Source organism: Scyliorhinus torazame, chromosome 10 (genome assembly GCF_047496885.1).
Source record: "Scyliorhinus torazame isolate Kashiwa2021f chromosome 10, sScyTor2.1, whole genome shotgun sequence".
Classification (NCBI taxonomy): domain Eukaryota; kingdom Metazoa; phylum Chordata; class Chondrichthyes; order Carcharhiniformes; family Scyliorhinidae; genus Scyliorhinus; species Scyliorhinus torazame.
This window is the reverse complement of record NC_092716.1, coordinates 180,490,581-180,514,578: the sequence shown is the minus strand read 5'-3', so window position 1 is coordinate 180,514,578 and position 23,998 is coordinate 180,490,581. Positions and strand designations below refer to the sequence as shown.

At 49.2% G+C, this 23,998-nt stretch overlaps 1 protein-coding gene across 1 annotated transcript in view; it reads left to right on the top strand.

Annotated features, from left to right (window-relative positions):
* The first annotated feature begins 6,966 nt into the window (after positions 1-6,966).
* Positions 6,967-23,998, top strand: part of LOC140430274 (eosinophil peroxidase-like) — a 93,089-nt gene continuing 76,057 nt past the window's right edge. Inside the window, exons 1-4 of the mRNA XM_072517697.1 lie at positions 6,967-7,212; positions 11,300-11,390; positions 19,753-19,843; positions 22,898-23,073. Of these exons, the coding sequence (XP_072373798.1) occupies positions 6,967-7,212; positions 11,300-11,390; positions 19,753-19,843; positions 22,898-23,073 (604 nt within the window). The remainder of the gene's footprint in view (positions 7,213-11,299; positions 11,391-19,752; positions 19,844-22,897; positions 23,074-23,998) is intronic.

The following is a 23,998-nucleotide window of genomic DNA, read 5'->3' as shown; positions in this document are numbered from 1 at the left end:
GCATTCCCTAACTTCCTTTGGCAGCCATGGCTGCCTAAACCCCCCTCTGATAACCTTTCTTTTCTTTGGGATGAACCTCTGTACTGTGTCCTCAATTACTCCCAGAAACTCCTGCCATTGCTGTTCTACTGTCTTTGCCACTAAGCTCTGCTCCCAGTCGATTTTCGTCAGTTCCTCCCTCCCTCATGCCCCTGTAGTTACCTTTATTTAACTGAAACACGTTTACATCTGATTCTACCTTCTTTCTTTCAAATTGGAGATTGAATTCTACCATATTATGATCACTGCCTCCTAAGTGTTCCCTTACTTTAAGATCTTTAATCAAGTCTGGCTCATTACATAACACTAAGTCCAGAATGGCCTGTTCCCTCGTGGGCTCCATCACAAGCTGTTCCAAAAAGCCCTCCTGTAAACATTCAATGAATTCCCTTTCCTTGGGTCCACTGGCAGCATTATTTACCCAGTCCACCTGCATATTGAAGTCCCCCATGATCACTGTGACCTTGCCTTTCTGACATGCACTTTCTATTTCGTGGTGCATTTTGTGCCCCCGGTCCTGACCACTGTTAGGAGGCCTGTACATAACTCCCATTATGTTTTGTTTGCCTTTGTGGTTCCTCAACTCTACCCACACAGACTCCACATGATCTGACCCTATGTCGTTTAGTGCTATTGATTTAATTTCATTCCTAATTAACAAGGCTACCCCGCCCCCTCTGCCCACCTCTCTGTCTTTTCGATAGGTTGTGAATCCCTGGATGTTTAAATGCCAATCCTGAACACCCTGCAACCGCGTCTCTGTGATGCCTATCACATCATACCTGCCAGTCACAATCTGGGCCACAAGCTCATCTACCTTGTTCCGTACACTGCGCGCATTTAAATATAGCACCTTTAATTCTCTATTGACCGTCCCTTTTTGTTTTCTTAGTGTGGTGGACCTTGGTTTACTGAGCCTTTCCATACACTGTGTCATATTTTGTGGGATGGGGACTATCGTAACCTCTCCTGAGTTTTGTCTTTTCGTGCTTTTTTGTATTCCTAAGCAGCTACGCTTCCCACTGATTACTTCACCTCTTGGTTCCCTGACTTTCCCTTCCCCCCCAATCTCTAGTTTAAAGTCCTATTGACCACCCTATTTACTCTTTTCGCCAGAACACTGGTCCCAGCTCGGTTCAGGTGGAGACCATCCCAACGGTATAGGTCCCCCCTGTCCCAAAACTGATGCCAGTGTCCCATGAAAAGGAACCCCTCTTTACCACACCACTCTTTCAGCCACGTGTTAACTTCCCTTATTCTTGCCTCCCTATGCCAATTTGCACGTGGCCCGGGCAGTAATCCGGAGATTATGACCCTTGAGGACCTGTTTTTTAATTTGAATCCTAGCTCTTTATAATCTCTAAACAGGTCCTCTTTTCTAGACTTGCCTATGTTGTTGGTACCAACATGGACCACAACAACTGGATCCTCCCCCTCCCTCTCCAGTATCTTTTCAAGCCGGTCAGAGATGTCCCGCACCCTAGCACCGGGCAGGCAACATACCATGCGGGACTCTTTATCCTGCTCACAAAGGATACTATCTCTCCCCCTGATAATAGAATCCCCCACAACTACAACTTGCCTATTTACTCCCTCCCCTTGAATGGCCTGCTGAACCATGGTGCCTTGGTCAGCTGACTCATCCTTCCTGCAGCCCTGTTCGCCATCCACACAGGGAGCAAGTGCCTCATACCTGTTGGAAGGGTCAAGGGCTGAGGCTCCTGAGTTCCTGACTGCTGGTTCCCTTTACCTGCCTGACTTGCAGTCACACCCTGCTGTCCCTGGCCACTGGCAGGATTTAAACTACTTACTCTGACAGGTGTGACTGCCTCCTGAAACACAGTGTCCAGGTAAGTCTCCGCCTCCCGGATGTGCCTCAGTGTTTGAAGCTCAGACTCCAGCTCATCAAATCTGAGCCGGAGCTCTTCGAGCAGCCAACACTTACTGCAGATGTGGTCGCTGCAGCTCGCAATGGGGTCTGCCAGCTCTCACATCAAGCAGCTCAAGCACATCACCTGATCAGCCATCACTCATTAATTAATTAGTTTAATTTAAGTTTACGAGTTTAGCGGTGTTTTTTTTAAATTTGGGGCAGATTTGCTATCAACCAATCAGATCACAGCTTCCCTCTGACGTCACTTTTGGGGAAAAAAACAAACAAACTGGAAAACGAAGTTACCGTTAGGTTTTTATACTCACAGAGACTGCGCCTCCTCCTCTGAACGGCTCCTGAAATTAGGCCCAAAGAAAGAGAGAGAACAAAACAGTCGGGAAAAAGCACCTTGTCCCACTCTTCACCGAATTACCTCACCGCACCAGATTACCAAATTTTCACTCTGTCTGTGTCTCACTCACTCAGGCTGTGTCTCCTTGACCTGCGCAATGCTTACTAAGTGCGCTTTCTGTCTGTCTTTTATACAGACTTTAGGATGACTCACACTAAAACTTCAAAGAGAAGAAGACAATGTGTACCGTTGTGCCCCTTAACAGGCCTCAGGTGACTGCCAGATAACTGCCTCTCAGCAATTAGGGTGGGGGCAGCTTCAGCCAATCAGACACTAATCTACACTGCACTTTTAACTGAAAAACAGCACAATTAGATTAACCACTTACCTTTCCTGGTTACCTCACTGCACCAAATTACCAAATTCTCACTCTGCCTGTGTCTCACTCGCTCAGGCTGTGTCTCCCTGACCAGCGCAATGCAGCGGGGTGTTTCTCAGCGCCTGCAGCGTCAAGAAACATGGCGCTATTTAACAGGACTTTTCTGCTTTTTTGGCCTCAATGAGGAACGTCCCACTGAGGTCAGACTTCCATCTTTTCCTCAACTCGCCAGTGCAGGAAGAGGTCTCGTGGATAGGGCGCTATTTTTAAATGCCGTCCCGATCTTTCGATCCCCCCTGAGCCATCGCACCCGGTCTCTGGATCCCCCCACAGTACACAACTTGCACTTTAGGGGTGATGCACGATCAATGACCACTAAAGCGAGGTTGTAGTCCAATTGAAGGCTTTAATAAGCTAGATGTTTCCCCCAGCATCTCAGGTACAGAAAGAAGGCTGCTGGGGCGCCACGGGCTCTTATACCCCGCCTTGCAGGGCGTAGCTACCATACAACTTGACCAATAGGAAACATACAATATCTACCAATGGTGTTCCAGCATTACCAGTTACCATAATACCTCTACACAAGGGGTTCCTCGAGCCCCGCATCACCCCACCTCTTAAAGGTAAGACACCCCTGGACTTGACCCCTGGCACCGGCACCTTGACAGCTGGGCACCTTGGAACTGCCATTCTGACACCTCCTCTGCCAGCCTGAGAGTGCCACCCCGGTACCCTGGCAGTGTCACCCTGGCAGGGTGCCAGTAGAAGTATCAAGGTAGGACAGCATGTGGCACAGTGGTTAGCATTGCTGCCTACGGCACTGAGGATCCAGATTCGAATCACGGTCCTGGGTCACTGTCCATGTGGAATTTGCACATTCTCTCCATGTCTGCGTGGGTTTCGCCCCCACAACCCAAAGATGTGCAGGGTAGGTGGATTGGCCACGCTAAATTGACCCTTTGGAAAGAAAAATGGGAAAAAACATCATTGGGTACTCTTTATAAAAATAAGAAGTGCCGAGGTGCCAGGCCAGCAGTGCCAGTGGAGTGCCAGGGTACCACCCTGCCCAGAGTCAAACCAGCCGGGGGTCTCTAATGGCCTGAGAGACTCCCAGATGTCATTACATCTGGCCCATTTTTGTGTGGACCAGTGCTAGACAGTGCTCTGGCAAAGTCACTCAGGTGAGGCTGTTGGACCGGGATTCTCCCTTCTGGGGACTAAGACCCCACGCCAGCGGGAAAACTGGCGCCAATCACTCCGGTGTCAACAGCCCCCGAAAGTGGGGAATTCTCCGCATTTTTGAGGGCTACGTGGACGCCGGAGGGGTTGGCGCCACTCCAGCCAGCGGCAAAGGAATGGTGCGAGTTCGCGCATGCGCCGAAGGGCAGGCGTGATCTTGCGCATGCGCGGAACGGATGACGAGGTTCCGCGCAAACGCAGAGCACCGGCGTATTTTGCCGCATGTGCGAGTGGTACTCTTCTCCGCACCAGCCATGGCAGAGCCCTACAGGTGCCCCCACGGAACAAGCCCGTCCACAAATCAGTGGGTGGGCCCCGATCGCGAACTAGACCACCATGGGGGCCCCACCCGGGGTCGGATTCTCCCGCGCCCCCCCCCCCCCTGAAGGCCGCCCCCCCCCCCCCCAACTTACATGCCAGGTCCCGCCGGTACGTGAGTTGAGTAATTCACACTGGCGGGACTGGCCAAAAATGGGCGGCCGCTCGGCCCATCGGGGCCCGGAGGATTGCAGGAGGAGCCGCTGTCAACAGCCCCTGACCGGCGTGGCGGGAATCCCGCCCCCGCCCGAAAAACAGCGCCGGAGAATACAGCAGCCGGCGGCGGATCGGGGTTCGCGCCGACCCCCGGGGATTCTACGACCCGGCGGGGTGTCGGAGAATCCAGCCCATGGTTTCTGGGCATCGGGAGATCGCAAGGCATTTTGAGCGTCGCAAATCTTGCAAAAAGGCCTCTCGCGAAATTCAACGGCCTGATCGCTTCCCCAAGATAGGCACGACGAGGCTGTTAAATGGCACCCAAAGAGCCTCCAAGAAGCAGCACCTTGAATGCGGTGGTCTACATTATTTCCCTTTCTCTCTCCGCTTTTCTGATTTGCACTTTGAATTTCTGATTTTCTCTCTTTTTTGTTCACCGTCTTTTGCCGTTCCAGGTTCACTCTCCTGTTTTTCCTTTGGTTTCCTTCTTTTTTTCCCAGAGTCATGTGGCACGATTCTCGGTTTCTGAGAATAAGAATTGATACCAACGCAGGATTCGTGGACGTTCACGACAGCAAAACTGGCGCTGAACCTGGGTCGTTTAAGCAGCTGTTAAGGGGCTAGCACTGGCGTCACGTGGAACACAATCAATTCCAATGAAAAATGGTGCGGGATTCGTCGGGTCCATGATTGACACTCGGGAGGCTGACAAGCTGCAGACGCACATACACACTGCACTCCTCACACACACCATCCCAGCCAACAAGATGGCACTGGTTGTGCTGGAACGGGCCCATACAGCTGATGTGCCAACTGGGGCAGAGGGCCTGTTGCCCTATGTTCACAGTGGCTGTTAGCAACGTGCGCAGCTGCATGGCTGCCTTGCCGGCTGCGGCAATGGTGTTCCGTGCCCATCCACCCCGACCCATCAGCCCACCCCCTGGTCAACCCCCCGCTACTCTCCCCAGCCCTGGCAGAAGCCCCCCCAGCCAACGGCACAACTGTCAGCAAACTATGGCTGTGTTGGACACTTTCTGTACCCTCACTCTCTCCCTCAGCATCCAAGACGCCGATTTCACGAATTTTAAAAGTACAAGTGAACAGCGCCATTGGGAACTTGGCCACCGGAGGCGGAGCATCGCGGAGGCCCCAGAGAATACCGGGTCAGGCTCACTAATAACATGCGAACGGTGTTTACTATATGTGCGTTCTGGACCTTACTGTCACCACTGTCGAGGGGACAGACAATTGCGATTTGGCGTCAAATCACCGCCAGTCGCGATTTTGGCATCAGAACCTATTCTCCATCCAATCACGATTTCAGCATCAGCCAACGGAGAATTTCTCTCCTTTGCTTATTCTCTCTATCCTTTATGTGGTTTTGTCCCCCACTCCCTCCTCGATTTGTACTTTTGAGTTTCTCTGTCCCATCGTTCTTTTTCTTCGCCTCGCCAATTCTAATAATAATAATAATCTTTATTGTCACAAGTTTCTTACATTAACACTGCAATGAAGTTACTGCGAAAAGCCCCTAGTCGCCACACTCCGGCCTGTTCGGGTACACTGAGGGAGAATGCAGAATGTCCAAATTACCTAACAGCATGTCTTTTGGGACTTGTGGGAGGAAACTGGAGCACCCGGAGGAAACCCACGCAGACACAGGGGGTTGGATTCTCCGCCCCGCCACGTTTCTGTCTCACCACGCCGGCGGGATGCTCCGTTACGCCGGCTGGTCAATGGGATTTCCCATTGTGGGGCAGCCCCACGCCATCAGGAAACCCCCGGGCTGTCAGCAAAACGGAGAATCCCGCCGGCGGAGAATCTAGCTCATGGAGTGCATGCAGACTCCGCATAGACAGTGACCCAAGCCAGGAATCGAACAGGGACCATGGCACTGTGAAGCAACAGTGCTAACCACTGTACTACCGTGCCGCCGGGAGTTACCTGTCCTCTTCTTCTGTTTGAATTCTATAGAATTTTAGAGGGTAGCTAGTTCTGGCACAGAGGTCTCCAGCACTATATTCAGAATGTTATCATCATAAGCTCCACTCAGAGAAGAAGCTGTCACTTACTTCCTTCCATGCTCTTAGGCACCTCTTAATGTTGAGTGGATTACCAGGACAGTATTAATTATGATAGTGGTCCTCAAGAAAAGATGAGTCAAACCATCAACTCATCACTTTTAGCTCAAGATGTTGGGAAAAACTTCAGCCATGTCTCTTGCATTGACATGCTGGCTTCACCATAGTTGCAAAAAGGACTGTTCCTTGAGCCTCTCATTCCTATTAATATCCTAGTTGCTCATTGTCATGTTGGGTGTGAAGCATTCGAGAAATTTGTTCTGATCCCTAGGCCATGGGATTGCAAAGAATGCTACTTTTGGGTGCTTAGCTCACAGGTAACCCTGAATTGCAGTTACCCCGAGTTACTGTCACATCCTAAGTTATGTCTGTCATTGTGGGGAATTCAGTGGTGGCATGCAGAGAGCAGTCGCACACGAGGTGTCTCCCGCCAGACTACCTTAATTGTGGCCCTATTCGCCTGGTTTTCGGGGGTGATTTGGGGAGGAACTTTGTTAGTTTGATGGTGTAAGAGTCTCACGTAAAAGGAATGCCCAGTAAGTATAAAACCAGGCAGCAGAAAAGTAAAGAATCGTCGTTGGACTCAGGAGCTTCGAAAACAACATCTGCTGAGAAAATTGCGGTGGCTCCTGCTGTGTCTTTGGCCACTCCACTAACTGCTGAGGTGCTTACAGGCATATTGGCAGTGGAACTTAAGAAATTGCGGCAGGCTGTCTCTGAAAACTCCAACAGAGCAATCGAAGGGGGCCTGGCAAAAACAGATTTGACAGGAAAGGTGCAAGGCTCGGTGCTAAAGGATGTGGATGCAGCCCTTTAAAGGCAGAGTGATCAGATCCCTCTCTGGAAGTGGAGATGGCACGGATGGCTGGTGTCAACAAGGTGTTAAGGGCCAAGGTCAACGATCTGGTGAATCGCTCCAGAAGGTAGAATTTGAGAATTGTTTGGCTGCCAGAGAGTCTGGAAGGTCCGAACCCAACAAAATGTTTGCCGCAGCTGTTTGTGAAGATGGTGGGGGAGGGTGGAATGGCTTCGCCTCCCGAATTGGATCGAGCCCACAGGTCACTCAGGCAGAAGCCCCGTTCTGGTGAACCACCGCGGGCAATCATCGTGTCTTTTCACAGTTACCAAGAAAAGAATCTTGCGGAAGGACCATCGGGACTATAAATGGGAGGGCCACGTCGAATGAGGAACGGTTGAGCTCTCCGAGTCTGTACTCGTTGGAGTTTAGAAGGATGAGGGGGGATCTTATTGAAACTTACAGGATACTGCGTGGCCTGGATAGAGTGGATGTGGAGAGGATGTTTTCACTTGTCGGAAAAACTAAAAGCAGAGGACACAATCTCAGACTAAAGGGACGATCCTTTATAACAGAGATAAGGAGGAATTTCTTCAGCCAGAGGGTGGTGAATCTGTGGAACACTTTGCCACAGAAGGTTGTGGAGGCCAAATCACTGAGTGTCTTTAAGACAGGGATAGATAGGTTTTTGATTAATAAGGGGATAAGGGGTTATGGGGAAAAGGCAGAAGAATCGGATGAGAAAAACATCAGCCATGATTGAATGGCGGAGCAGACTCGATGGGCCAAGTGGCCTAACTCTGCTCCGATGTCTTTTGGTTTAATTATTAAGCTCTGCTAGGATGTGGGAGCGTAACTGGCTAAGAGGCGTGCAACATTCAACAAGGCCAAGGCCGTGGTGTGCAGGAACAACATTCAATTTGCTGTGGTGTACCCGGCGCGTCTCCAAATAACTTAAGAATTGAAAGATTACTATTTTGAAACAGAAGCAGAAGATTGAACTGGGGTCGAGCTAACGATGAACTGTGTTTGTTGTGAGATGTCTGTTTGGGGGTGGACAGATGATATTTAGGATATGTTGGGGTGCCAGCTGGGATTTGGAGTTTGCACTTGTATTTTAAGTACGGGGTTAAGGATCTGGATTTCATTTGGGTGTGGATGGAGGCGAGCAATTGTAGAGGTACTAGTTTGAGGGCCTTGGTTACAGCTTTGCTTCTGTTTCCCCCGCAAAGTTTATGTGAAGCCCGATGGCCACTCTGAGGATATGGAGACAGTTCAGGCAAAATTTTAAGTTGGGTGCCATGTCAATGTTAGCCCCAATCTGCAGAAATCATCGCTTTGGCCTGGCGGTCTTGGATTCGTCATTTGGGTTATGGGGGAGGGAGGGGTTGGAGCGGTTTGGGGACCTGTTTATAGAGAGGAAGTTCACCGGTATTGAAGATTGGTTGGGTAAATTCCAGCTTTCAAAGCCTAATCTATTTAGGTTTTTTCAGGTGCGAGACTTTTTGTGGACCAATCAGAAAATACTTAAGGGATACTTTCAATTATTCCTGCTGGGCGGTGTCTATAGTCAGTTGGTAGGAAAACACAGGTAGTTAATTTCTTACCAAGTCATCCAGTGGGAATACAATCAACGTCTTGGTTGCCATAAGAATTGAGGTGGTTCATCTGGACAAATGCGATCATGGTCAGACTTGGCTGCAACAGATTAGTGAGGTCAAAGATCAGTTAGGTTCCTGCCACATATTGGTTACCTCACCACCTGACCCAGGCCCAGGTTGGCAGTGATGTCCTTCAGGAACCATCCAACAAGTCAATAGTGGTACAACTGAGCCATTCTCAGTGAGAAACACTGAAGTCACTCAGTCAGAATACAGCCTGTCCTCCTGCTTTTCTCATGCTGCTTATTATGAAAAAGTTACTGACTTACCTGTTAATTTTGGACAATAACTGATAATCTCATTTGACTTAAGTATTAGGTCCATCTGATTCTTCCCTCACATAAAATTTTCTAATAACTGTTTACAACTGGCCACTGGCCACATCAGAAGCCATTAAAAGTCATCCCTGTAGTGTAGGATTGGAGATACGTATAGGCCAGATGAGCGAGGGATGGCACCAAAAGTCAATGGACATGCTGCTGAAATGTGACATTGACAGTAAAGATGTGAGTTTTATCCAGTGCCCATATTGGGAGCAATTAGTGAGCATCGGGCTGGAAGATGAACAATCAGACACATTTCAAGTGAAGAGAGAACTACGACAAAGCTGTGTGCTGTCACCAAAATTATTCAATCTGTACACAGAGCAAATATTCAGAGAATTAGTTGTATTTCCAGGGTCAAAATTAAGGCAAAAGCAAAACTAACTTGTGGTGCATTGATGACATGACACTATTTGCAGAATCAGAAGAGGGCATATAACATATCATAGATCAAGTAAAACTAGAAGTTTAGAATATGGAATGTATATGAACATCAAAAGAAATGGTAGTTAGAAAGAATACATTGTAAGAAACTGGTGTGAAGATTGAAGTGGATGGTGTCACATTGAAACAAGTAGCTAAGTTTGTTTATTTAAGACAAATCATAACAAAAGATGGCAGCATGGTAGCACAGTGGTTAGCACTGTTGCTTCACAGCTCCAGGGTCTCAGGTTCGATTCCCGGCTTGGGTCACTGTCTCTGCGGAGTCTGCACGTTCTCCCCGTGTCCGCGTGGGTTTCCTCCGGGTGCTCCGGTTTCCTTCCACAGTCCAAAATGTGTAAGTTAGGTGGATTGGCCATGCTAAATTGCCCTTAGTGTCCAAAAAGGTTAGGTGGGGTTGCTGGGTTACGGGGGTGGAGGTGTGGGCTTAAATAGGGTGCTCTTTCCAAGGGCCTGTGCAGACTCGATGGGCCAAATGGCCTCCTTTTGCACTGTAAATTCTATGATTCTATGGCAGTTGTGGTGTCACAATTTGAAGAAAGGTAGATGCAAGCAATTTTGTGAAGATGAAGGATATGTTAACAAGCTTGTACCAAGGGAAATCTCATAAAATGTTACATTCTATCCACTTTCCTGTGTGTCTCAGAAACCTTGACAATAAATAAAGATCTATGGAAGAAAATAGAGGCTTTTGAAATGTGGATGCACATACGTGTGCTACTATAAGACCAATGAAGAGGTGCTTGAAATTGGAAGAATGAAAAGAATTCTAAAAAGTGACATCCAATAAAGAAAATGCCAGCATTCCACCCATTTGATCAGGGCCGAATAGTTACAGGGATCTCTTTGAGATGGCAAAGTGGAGCACAGCAGAAAGAGACGTCAACGTATGCATAGTTGGGTAATGGATATCAGAGTGGTTGCAAACGAGCTACAGAGGATGTGAGGATGGTGCAAGACAGACAAGTGTGGCATACCATTCCAGCAAATCTCCTGGTGGGAATAGCTACAGGCAGTAACAGCTGGAGATTCAGAATTATTTTTTCTGGTGGTAGCCCACAAATTACACGATTATACCAAATCTTTGAGATAATGTGTGTCACATTGTTGGATTTTTTGGGGGGCCACTAACCAATGGTAAATTTCTAAAATAACGCACATTTGCAAAAGATACTCATCATTGATGAGTTTGTCTCGTACCTCTGGAAACACAGGAGCAGGCTGAAAACTACAACTCCCATGGCACAGGCACACAACATTTGTCAATGGATGCAGAATCATTTCAGCTCCCTTAGCCCAGGATAAATGTTCAGCCCCAGGGCTAAAGCGGAACTCTCGCCCAGGATGAAATACAACCCCATGTAGGGAACATCTAATTTAAATGGCTAACTTTTTATCGGATGTTTTCAGTATTTTGCCGGATTCATTTTGTGGTAGTTTCTGATCCGGCACTACAAGCACCGGAAAACACCGCACTAAACTTGCCCACAACAGGACTCTTTACTCTCATTAAATCACAGCCATTATAGCTGGTCTAATTCAAATATGACTCTGCTAACTTAGTTATTGTCATTTTTCGGCTTATATCCAATGAAATGACAATGTCACTGTTGTGCTAACTGTTTATTTTTTCACATGTAGGTCTTAAGCAGAGGAATCCCCCAGCTGTTGCTCCTACTTAGTTACCTGAGCTCCATTTCTACCTCGGCCGACACACCTGACGAAGTACCAGGTAAATGTTTCTGCAATCCATGCATTTAGTGTACAGCAAACAATATTTACCAACTGACGCGCGATCAATTACAATCAAAGATGAAGTAGTAACATAACTGAAGGCTTTCATCGACTAGAACTGTTCCCCAGCAGCTTCGGTACAGAAATGAGGGCTGCTGGGACGGCACCGGTTCTTATACCTCGCCTGTCAGGGTGGAGCTACGTACCAACAGCCAATGGTAAACTCCGAGGTTTAACCAATGGTCTTCAGCCTCTCGGGTACTGTAATACTGTAATACCTGATAATACCACATTCACCCCCTGTTAAAAAAGAGTCCGGCGGGGGTGGTGGCCAGTGGTTACAATTTCATCTAACATGGTATGATCAGATATGATTTCAGAGTTGTCGAGAACATTTACAAGCGTGGATGATATCTACATTCAGTGTTCGTTTACAGTTGCAGTTACAGTGAAGCAATCAGTCGGTCGGGTGGCCTGGTCGTCCTCCTGGATCGTCTGGGCTTCGGTGGTGATTCTGGTGGGGGTCCGACTTGTGCGCCTGCACGTGCTTCCGAAGCAGGATGGGTCCGGGTGTTGCTAGCCAGGTTGGGAGCGAGGTCCCGGAGGAGGACTTCCTGGGGAAGACAAGGAGACGTTCATGAGGTGTCTGGTTGGTAGTTGTACAGAGCAGAGACCGGATGGCGTGTAGGGCCTCCGGGAGGACTTCTTGCCAGCAGGTGACTGGGAGATTCCTGGATCGTAGGGCCAGTAGAGCGGTCTTCCAAACCGTTCCGTTCTCCCTCTCTACCTGCCCATTTCCCCAGGGGTTGTAACTGGTCGTCCTGCTTGAGGCAAATCCCCTGTTGAGCAGGAATTGACGCAGTTCATCGCTCATAAAGGAGGACCCCCTATCACTGTGTACGTACGCGGGGAAACCGAACAGTGTAAAGATACCCTGGAGGACCTTGATGACGGGGGTTGTGGTCATGTCGGGGCAGGGGATAGCGAATGGTAACCGGGAGTACTCGTCAATCACGTTCAGGAAATACGTGTTGCGGTCGGCGGAGGGGAGAAGACCTTTGAAGTCCATGCTGAGGCGTTTAAAGGGACGGGAAGCCTTTATCAGTGCGCCCTCTCTGGCCGGTAGAAGTGCGGTTTGCACTCCGCGCAGATTTGGCAGTCCCTGGTGACTGTCCTGACCTCCTCGATGGAGTAGGGCAGGTTGCGGATCTTAATGAAGTGGAAAAAACGAGTGACTCCCGGGTGGCAGAGGTCCTCGTGGAGGGCTCAGAGGCGGTCCACTTGTGCAGTGGCACATGTGCCGCGGGACAGGGCATCAGGAGGCTCATTTAGCTTTCCAGGACGGTACAAGATCTCGTAGTTGTAGGTGGAGAGTTCTATCCTCCACCTCAAGATCTTGTTTTTTATCTTGCCCCGCTGTGCATTATCGAACATGAAGGCCACCGACCGTTGGTCAGTGAGGAGAGTGAATCTCCTGCCGGCCAGGTAATGCCTTCAATGTCGCACAGCTTCTACTATGGTTTGTGCCTCTTTTTCAACCGAGGAATGGCGAATTTCGGAAGCATGGTGGGTACGGGAGAAGAAGGCCGCGGGTCTGCCCGCTTGGTTGAGGGTAGCGGCCAGAGCTACGTCGGACGCATCGCTCTCGATCTTGACGGGGAGGGACTCGTCGATGGCGTGCACCGTGGCCTTTGCAATGTCTGCCTTGATGCGGCTGAAGGCCTGGCGAGCCTCCGTCGACAGGGGGAAGGTTGTGGACTGGATTACGGGTCGGGCTTTGTCTGCGTAGTTAGGGACCCACTGGGCGTAATAACTGAAAAACCCAAGGCAGCGCTTCAGGGCCTTGGAGCAGTGAGGGATGGGGAATTCCATAAGGGGGCGCATGCGTTCAGGGTCGGGCCTATAACTCCATTTCGCACCACGTAGCCGAGGTTGGCTAGGCGGTCGGTGCTAAATACGCATTTATCCTTATTATACGTTAAGTTAAGGATTTTCACATTCTGGAAACATTTTCGGAGGTTGGTGTCGTGGTCCTGCTGGTCATGGCCGCAGATGGTGACGTTATCAAGATACGGGAATGTTGCGCATAAGCCGTACCGGTCAACCATTCGGTCCATCTCTCGCTGGAAGACCGAGACCCCATTAGTGACACCAAAGGGAACCCTTAATAATTGATAGAGCCGCCCATCTGCTTCGAAGGCAGTGTATTTGCGGTCACTAGTACGGAGGGGTACCTGATGGTAGGCAGACTTGAGATCCACCGTGGAGAAGACCTTGTATTGCGCGATCCTGTTTACCAGGTCGGATATGCGGGGTAGAGTGTATGCGTCCAGCTGTGTAAACCTGTTGATGGTCTGACTGTAGCCAATGACCATCCTATGCTTCTCCCCGGTCTTTACCACCACTACTTGAGCTCTCCAGGGACTGTTGCTAGCTTCGATGACCCCTTCCCTCAGTAGCCTTTGGACCTCTGACCTGATGAAGGTCCGATCTTGGGCACTGTACCGTCTGCTCCTGGTGGCGACGGGTTTGCAATCCGGGGTGAGGTTCGCAAACAGGGAAGGCGGGTCGACCTTATGGGTCGCGAGGCCGCAGGCAGTAAGGGCCGCCGAATTTAAATGTCAGGCTTTGCAAGTTACATTGGAAGTCCAACCCCAGGAGTGTAGCCGCGCAGAGGTGCAGCAGAACATAAAGGCGGAACTTGTTGAAATTCCTGCCTTGGACAGTGAGGTTTGCTCGGCAGAACCCCTTTATCTCCACCGAGTGTGACCCGGAGGCCAGGAAGATTCTTTGGTTTACAGGGTGGGTAACAAGTGAACAGCGCCTTACCGTGTCGGGGTGTATAAAGCTTTCCGTGCTCCCAGAGTCGATCAGGCAAGACGTCTCATGGCCGTTGATGAAGACCGTCGTCGTTGCTGTTGCGAGTGTCCGAGGTCGATTTTGGTCCAGAGTCACCGAGGCCAGATGAAGCAATTGCAGGTTTTGATTGGGCAGCGTGTAGTCGGCCGTGCTGGGGGCCTGGGGCCCCATCCAAGATGGCGTCTCCCATGGGTCGCCCATGGTGGTCGGGGATGGACAAAATGGCGGCGGGGATGGACAAAATGGCGGCCAGCACTCACCGCCACCCCCCTATCCTCGGGCCACCTGCGACCCACAGGCGCGGCCATCTTGCCCCTCGGATACCACGCTGGACGAAGGGAAGGTTGCCGCGGTGGTCCGGAGTCGCTGGAGACCGCGGCCACGGATCGTGCCTGGCAGACCCCCACAAAATGACCCTTCTTGCCGCACCCTTTGCAGGTGGAGGTGCGGGCCGGGCAGCGCTGGTGGGGATGCTTCGCCTGCCCGCAGATGAAACAGTGGGGCCCGACGGAGTTAGCGGGCCGTCTTACAGCGCAGGCCTGCGGGGATACGGGGGAGGTCTGTGGGGCTGCCGCTGCGGGATGCCACGCAGCCCAGGGGGCAGCCCAATGGTCTTCAGCCTCTCGGGTACTGTAATACTGTAATACCTGATAATACCACACCAACCCACCGAGTTTTCACACAAGGAGTGCCTCGGAGATAGAGGGCAGCATTTACCAGCTGTTCATGCCAGCAGGAAATTCTAGTCCCACGCCGGGGCACGGGCTTCCGGGCGACATGAGGTACAGTCAATGGTAAATCGCGTTGACAGTGGTAGGACCAGTGGTTCCCACTGGCTGGCCGCCTTCGCCGTCGGAAAACATGCGGCGGGGCGGTTGGTAAATCCCGCCCAGAGTTCTAACATCAGCAATTTGATGCACGGGAATTCAATGGCGCGGGCGGGGGGGGTCAGTCTAAGAGGGGAATTGTCGGACTGGGTCGCAGCAGGCGGAGGTGTGAGGGGGGAAGTGGAAGGGAGTGGGAAGTCGGATAGGGAGTCGGGAGAGGGGGTCAGGTTGGGGGTGGGGTGGTTGTTCCCCTGGGATTGTGATTGTGTGTGGTGTCTGGTGCAAGGCTGGGTCTTGGTGCTTAAATAGTTACTCTGGAGTTAGAAGTTTATTTTTCCTTCTAACTCTTTCAGAGTAACTATTAGAGTAAAGCTTAAAGAACCATCGAAAGTTAGCAAATTAATTGCTTCTGTCCAATGGTTCCCAGCCCAGCACAATCGTCCAGAGGAATTTAGTTCTTCTGGGTAATTGCCAGGTAAACCCTTACTTGGGAACCTCCGAGAGGGATTCCCCAGCGCATCATAGGGGTACCTCCTAAATGTGGCACTGGGGACCCGGAAGTTATGGGCCAATCAATCTATAGGAGACTCACGACCTGTCCAATAATAACATTTTCCTCGATTTTAGAGCAGGATTTGCTCTGCTTCAATTTGGATGTGTGCAGATTTGGAAGGGTTCAATGATCACAGCTGGTCGGTGATGGAAACTAGTGTGCTAGTGAAATGTAATGTAAAGGGAGCAATTAAACTAGTGAATCTAACTAGGCTGAAGTAGAATTGATATTAAAGGAAAGCAGGAACAAGTCTGCAGCCCAGTGAAAGGGCAACTTAGCAGCTGGCTCCCTGTCTGTTGGAACTGACATTACACAAGGCGCTCACAGAATAACTCTTACAGCACCATTTCCATAGGTCATAAGGCCGCACATTTCACAAAGACATTCAGACAGTCTTAGGCTGCGGCTGGTTGTTATTATCAGCGGACAAGCCAGTCCAATGTTACAAAAAGCTACAGGTCTCCTTGCAGTAGATGGACCACGCTTATCTGAGTCCTGGTTAATTCATTGACGTAATGAAGACATTTCCCCACAGTCACTATCATGTGGGTGTTCCAGGACGTGCAATTTTGCTTGCCACCACTTTGTTGGGCGTGCCATCCGTTATTACTGAGGCATGGCTTCTTTCTTAAGTATTCTTAGAACATTGCATCATTAATCTATCAAAACCTCTTGTAATCATAGAATCCCTCCAATGCAGATGGAGGCCATTCGGCCCATTGAGTCTGTACCGGCCCTTGAACAGAGCATACTACTGTAGCCCACGCCTCCAACCTATCCCGTAACCCAGTAACCCCAGCTAACCTTTTGCACACGAAGGGCCAATTTAGCATGGCCAATACACCTAACCTGCACACCTTTGCATGTGAAAGGAAATCGGAGCACCCGGAGGAAATCCATGCAACCACGAGAGAAAGTGCAAACTCCACACAGTCACCCGGGTCCCTGGAGCTGTGAGGCAGCAATGCTCACCACTGTGCCACCATGCCGCCCAAATGTTCAACACTTTTTAAAAAGTCTTTTCTTAACATTGTGTGCTCTAAGGAGAACAGATCCAGCTTCTCTCGTTCTTCTATACAGAATTGAAGTCTGTCAATCCTGGCGCCATTCTTGTAAATCTTCCCTGCTCCTTCTCCAAGGCCTTAACATCCTTCCTAAAGTGTGGTGCCAGAATTAAACACCATCCTCCAACTGGGGCCTAACCAGTGCTTGATAACATTTTAGCAGAACATTCTTGATTTTGTACTGCGTGCCTCTTTTGTAAAGCCTCAGATGCCACGTGTTTTTAAACAGCTTCATCAACTTCTCCTGGCATCTTTGAAGACTTATTGGCAGGCATCTATGTCTCTGCACCCCCTATAAAATTACAAATAGTTTTTTAGCTTCTCCTTATTTTTCCTTCCAAGATACACCACTTCTTTTCGTCTGCCTTAATTTTTATCTACCTATCATGTGTCTGCCTACTTCACCAGTCTGTCTAATTTCTCCTGAAATTTGCTACTATCCTCCTCATTGTTTACTACACTTCCCAGCTTTGTGGCATTGGAAAACTTTGAAAAAAGGTCACGAATGCTGTAGTCCAGGTCATTAACATTATATTAAGAGCAGGGGTCCTAATACTGACCCCTAGGGGACGCCAGAGTATATTTCCATCCAGTTGAAAAAACAACTACCTCTACCCTCTGCTTTTTGACTGTTCATTTTGTATCCACATTACCATTGTCTCTATCCCTTGAGCTCCAATTTTACAAACAAGGGCTGGATTCTCCCAAAATGGGGCTATGTCCCCACGCCAACGTAAAAACGCAGGCATTGCACTCCCGAGTTTCCTGAAAAAAAACCCCGATTCACTTACCTCCAGGAAGGTAGCAGGGACCCGGAGTGCTTCACGCAACTTTGGCTGTGGATACAGGCCCCGCACTTCCAGTTCTGAGTCTGCACATGTGAATGGCGGCGGCCTCCGGCAGCCTCGCCGAGCGCCATGGCGGAGTCGGACCGTGGACCCACACAAAGAAACTAGGCTCCCCGATCGGCCGCACGCCCGAGGATCCGTCCAGCCCAATCTCTCCCGGCAGCCCATAAGGCCGCGGCCGCGGCCGCCCCCCCCCCCCCCCCCCACCCCCCCCCGCGCCACCACCAGGGCAGCCACAGACTGAGCCCGCAGCTGCCATGCGAGAGTCCCGACCGGCCGTACCATGTTAGTTCCACGCCGTCGGGAGCGGAGTATCGCTGTGGGGGGAACCTCTGGCAATGGCCCCATAGCCGCGCGGATATTCGGGGCCCGGATAATCACCGGAGCGGCGGAGGGCCTGATTTTGGGGCGGAGCTGCAGAGAATCCAGCCCCAAGTCTTTTATGTGACACTTTTGTCAAACACCTTTTGAACGTTCATGTACTACCTCTCTGTTATTTCATCAATGGTCAAAATCAAATTTATCAGACGTTACTTATGTTTAACGAATTAAAATTCCATGTTTTTCCAAGTGACAATTATTTTGTTTCCTAAATCAGGGGCGGGATTCTCTGACCCCACGCCGGGTCGGAGAATCGCCGGGAGCTGGCGTGAATCCCGCCCCCGAAGTCTCCGTCACCAGAGATTCGGCGGGGGCGGGAATCGCACCGCGCGGTCGGCGGGGACCGGAATCGCACCGCGCCGGTCGGCGGGCCCACCCCGCCGATTCTCCGGCCCACGATGGGCCGAAGTCCCGCTGCTGGAATGCCTGTCCCACCAGCGTGGATTAAACCACCATTTGAACGGCGGGACAAGGCGGCGCGGGCACGCTCCGGGGTCCTGGGGGGGGCGTGGGGCGATCTGGCCCGGGGGGGTGCCCCCACGGTGGCCTGGCCCGCGATTGGGGCCCACCGATTTCCAGCCATTTAAATTGAAACACTTCCTCTTTAGCTCTTTTTTTCCGAGAAAAATTCTTTCCATACTTAACAACAATAACAATAACAATCTTTATTATTGTCACAAGTATGCTTACATTAACACCGCAATGAATGTACTGTGAAAAGCCCCCATTACACAGAGGGAGAATTCAGAATGTCCAAATTACCAAACAGCACATCTTTCGGGACTTGTGGGAGGGAACCGGAGCACCCGGAGAAAACCTACGCAACACAGGGAGGACGTGCAGATTTCGCACAGACAGTGACCCAAGCCCGGAATCGGACCTGGGACCCGGGCACTGAGAATCAACAGTGCTAACCACTGTGCTACTGTGCCACCCTGCAATTGTTCCAGCAATCTGTACAACAATGCTCGAGTATGAAAACAAAGCTGAATCCATTCCGTCTTCATCAGAGATAGGAGTGAGATCCAAGGGTCAGTGAACAGTTTGGGATAGTTGGTGACTTCTTTTGATTCAGAAAGCAGAACCTTTAATTACACACTTAGCTATTCAGCTACTTCAGTGCAGATACTGTGGTTTTCCGGGTTTTAAACCTCCGCTACTGCTGGCTTTGCCAGCTGAACCATCGGAAACACGAGACTCCAAACAATTTCAATTCAGTATCTTTGACATGGGAACAAAGGGCAAGTTTTCTGGTCGGCGGGCGAGGAGCCATTGGACAGAAGCAATGTAAAACAGAGGGGAAGGGCAGCATGGTGGTACAGTGGTTAGCACTGCTGCCTCACAGCGTCAGGGTCCTAGGTTCAGTTCTGGGCTTGGTTGACTGGAGTCTCCCCCGTGTCTGCGCGAGTTTATTCCAGGTGCTCCGGCTTTCTCCACATGCATGTGTCTTCACTGTGCATTGGCCATACTAAAATTGCCCCTTAGTGTCTGAAGATGCGCAGGTTAGGTGGGGTTATGGGGATTGGGCGGGGAAGTGGGCCTAGGTACGGTGCTCTTTCAGAAAACCGGTGCAGACTCAATGGGCTGAATGGCCTCCTTCTGCACTGTAGGGATTCTATGATTCATCTATGATTAGATCAGATTTTCATTAAAGATCCCATTTCAAGATGAAGATGAACTAAAATGTCTCAGGGAAACTTAACAGAATTGGAACATTTGGAACTAAATAGATATTATTCCTATTTAACCTACGACCTCCATTATATTTCTACTTTTAAATCCATTGCTTCAATCTGTAAACCATGTGATTTTTCTTTGGATCTTACAGGATGTCTATCTCAGCAAGTGAATGAGTTTATGAATGAGACATTGAGGGAAGCATTTGATCTTGTCAGTTGTTCCTTCAGATCTGCAGCGAGGTAAGATTCAAACATGTTAAGAAAAGAACAAAGCGGGGTCTGTTAAATGTGGAAAACAAGTTACATGCTAAGGCCCATTGTACATAACTCTTTTAAGGTGAAAAGACTCGGCAACAAGTTGAAATAAGCCTGGATGCGCTGAGTAGATGACACTGAATTTTAAATTAATTGTAGAAGAATGTGTCGGAATGTTGAGTTCAGCACAGTAAAGATACATGCAGTGGGAACAATGTAATGAACAGAATATTGTGAGCTTATCAAGAACCAGACAGGAACTATACCATAGAACGATAGCTGGGCCAGCAAATTGGCAATTTCATTCAGAAATATCTCAGAAGTAGTTGGTGTAAGAAAAGAAATGTCATCATGCAAGACTTGAGGTTAAGGCATGTTATTAACACAGTACAGAAGAAGCCTTACCCTGCATTTAAATGTTGACTGACTCAGGAATAATTTTGTCTCCGTGACAGAGAACACAGAACATCTAAGGCCACAGAACATCACGCCATAATCTAACTGATACTTTAACACAATCTTGCATTTATGTAGCACCTTTAAATTAGTAAAAAATATCCCATGAAACTTAGTGCTCAGTCCTTCACAGGGAGAGCACTGTATTGTTAAAGGCGTCACTCTCTGAACTAGACACTTAGCTGAGGCTATCTACCTGTTCATTTCAAGTAGTTATCCTGGTTAATACACTTCGCTCTGCCTTCAACAGATTAACTGGTCTTTCATTTCATGGTCATTGTGGGATCTTGCCGACCTCTGTCTACATAAACATGAAGGACTGCACTTCAATGTTAATTACCATTGTTTTGTTACCTGTGTGGTAGGTAACATGTGCTACTCAATCGTTGGCTAATGATGAGGTATCCTGAATCTTGATGAAGAAGATACGAACTCGTCCAGTAGTAACAAAAGGTTTATAGAGTAACTACAACAATAATTGCATGAGTTCTTTACTTTAACTTTGATACGAGTGATAAGGTTAACAAGATCTAACTACGGTAACTATACGTAACTCCACAAGCCATCTGAGCTAGCCTGCTATTGCCCTGGTCACAGTGCACCCAAGAGAGATAGAGAGACTCAATGTGGTTGCCTTTTATACCCCTGCTGGTCCGGCCCTTTAGAGATCATGTGGTGCTACTGATTACACATTAACCCCTTGTGTACATGCACATATAGAGATCACTACAACCATGTGAAGTGATTTGGGATACATCAGAGATGTGACATTGTACTATATGAGAGCAAGTCATTTTCCTATCTAGCCGGTGTTGTACCTGGTCTGAAAGTACTTGATGGCAGAGTGTGGTGGTAGGAAGTTTGCTATCTCATCCTGTTGCTGAACTGGAAGTGTTCAATGGAATCTGATGTTGTTCAGTAGAATCTGATGTAACCTGTGTGCTTGCTGTTAGCAAGAGTTTCCTGGTTTACTCAATTCTGAATAGTGAAATACGAACATAAGAGAAAAGGTTAATGTCAACCACCTGCAACGAAGTACAACGACTCTAGGCAGGAAATGTTTCACTGCTACCACCTGATACCATTAAATATTAGGAAATTATTTTATCATTACTATTGTTAGATCAAGCAGGATCATTTGCCTGATGATCTAGGATGCAATGTAATTAATTGGGAATAAAGTTCCATTGCGAGTGTGTTTAGCCTCATGTTTCCCAATGCTTGCAGTGTCGAGAAACACAATACCAAGGCAGCACATAGCCCTATTTTCTGCACTGAGGGACTCTGCCTGAGTACCATCCTTCCCAAACGGCATGCATCTGGGGGCCTCTAAACCCCTGGGAGATGCCCATGTCTGGTCCACAGTTGTGAAGACCAGTATTGAACAGCGCTCACCCGAAGTGTCCGAGGGAGGCAGAGGGGATAGATCCCAACCCCTTGGGTACCTTGGGAAACTGCATATTAGAGCAAGACTAGCTGCCTCACTCTAATATGCAGATTTGCTAAAAGGTGATCCTGCCCACAATGGGCAGGATTCACATCGCATACATCGCGTTAGATCTGATGAGGCATTGCGAGCCGGGTAGATCCTGGGAGCGGGGTCTCTCGGCTTCTATCGGACACTTCGCACCATGGAACGTTGCTTGTTGGGCGCAGCGTGGCCATTCAATCGTGTCCATAATCTTAGATCACACAATCACGCCTTTAATATAATAAAGAAATCAAGACCAAATGGTCCTCGAAGAATTTTCCAGATAGATTTACCTGTTTTTTAAATTCTTTCGCAGGATGTGGGCTTTGCTGGTGAGGCCAGAATTTGTTACCCATCCCTAATTGCCCTTGTGAAATTGATGATGAACTGACTTCTTGAACCTTTGCAATCCATGAGGTGTAGGTATACCCACAGTGCTGTTAGGGAGGGAGTTGCAGGATTTAGGACGAGAGGCAGTGAAGGAATAGCAATATATTTTTAAGTCAGGATGGTGTGTGGTTTGGAGGGGAACTTGCATTCCTATGTGTCTGCTGCCCTTCTTGGTGGCAGAGGTTGTGAGTTTGGAAGGTGCTGTCGTGGGAGGCTTGGTGAGTTAGTGATATGCATCTTGTGGATGGTACACACTGCTGCCATTGTGCATTTGTGGTGGAGGGAGGGAATGTTTAAGATAATGGATAGGGTGCCAGCCAAGTCGGCTGCTTTGTCCTGGGTGGTGTTGAGCTTCTTGAGTGTTATTGGAGCTGCACTTATCCAGACAAATGGTGTTACTTAAGGTGATGCCTCCAACTGATTGGCTGGACAAAGGCATCAGAAAATGAACAAAGCCTCCCAGGTGGAATGTGTACCCCTATGGCCAAACTGCATCACACCATAGATGAGGCATTTTCTTCTCTGCAACTGATTCAGTTGAATTCCTTCAAATAAGGGGCTATCCCTTTGACAATAGTAAAGCTCATACAACTAGATTTATGCCTTCTATTTGACCATGTTCTACACTTTCGCTGGGAAGGCAGGGGAAGGCTTCTCGTCAAAGACTTACACTGCCAAGGATAAACTAGCCACTGCTCTAAGATGTGCTCTTTGATTCCCAGGTATAAAGCAACACGGTCCAAAAATATTACAGCCGAAGGCCTGCTCTGTTTCTTCAAGCGTGCTGCAGCTGAGACCAATAAAGCAGTGAAATCAGCTGAGCTGATGGAAAACACCATAGAAATGATACGGCAGATGGCTTATACCAATGCAACAGGTAAACAACAGCAACTTTCAGGTAACATTTTCTAAAAGTGTTCCAGGGCATTTTGCAAATTAGTAATAAATTTCAAGTGGGAGACAGAAGTAGAGGAAGGACCACGGAGCAGACAATAAAATTGGTATAGTTCGTGGCACATTCTGAAAACAATGTCCTCAGTCTTATTGTTGCGACTGAAAGTGCGCGATTTTCCCACCTCGTTGCGCCTGGCGCCAATCCTGGGTGCATAGCAGGAGAGGCAAAAAAACGGATTTTGTGCGGGCGACGGGCTTGATGAACTTGACCCGCTAAGCTCGCATGATCTGGATCCAGTTAAGTATATTTAAAAGAGTCATTAGGTGCATTTAAATATGCGCAACCAGACTGAGGTCACAGTGTCCCAGCCAGGTCACCTGGGCGGTATAGCGGGGAGGGAGGGGGGGGGGGGGTGGGCGGGGGTTGGTCACACGGACCTTTAGCGATGGGGGGGGGGGGGGGTTGCCCCTCCGGGGTTGTGGGATATTGCCCATGTCTGCGGGGGGGGGGGTGGGGGGCGGTTCTGATGTCCGTGGTTGGGTGTGTGGGGGGCCCTCATCCCCACTTTCAGATCTGGGCACCTTTTAAAATTGACACACTGATCTCTGAGGCGCCGGTCTTATTTTTTAAATGTTTTTATTCTCCATTTTCACATTTTCCTTTAACATTTACACTCCACCCACAAACAGTAAACGATAACAAATACTAAATCAATCCCCTTAACAATACCAGCAATACCATCCTCCCACCACCTCACTCCCGTTCACTGGCCGGCTTAAACTGGCCAGTGTGGAGGACCCCGCCCGAGCCCCTTCCCCCCTTGCCCGGCCCTAGGACAGCCCAGAAATCCCCTTTTAGCACACAAACTCCGCATATCCACCTACACCCCAAAGAGCCCTCATTTCGTGTGAAAGTCCCGTCACTTCCC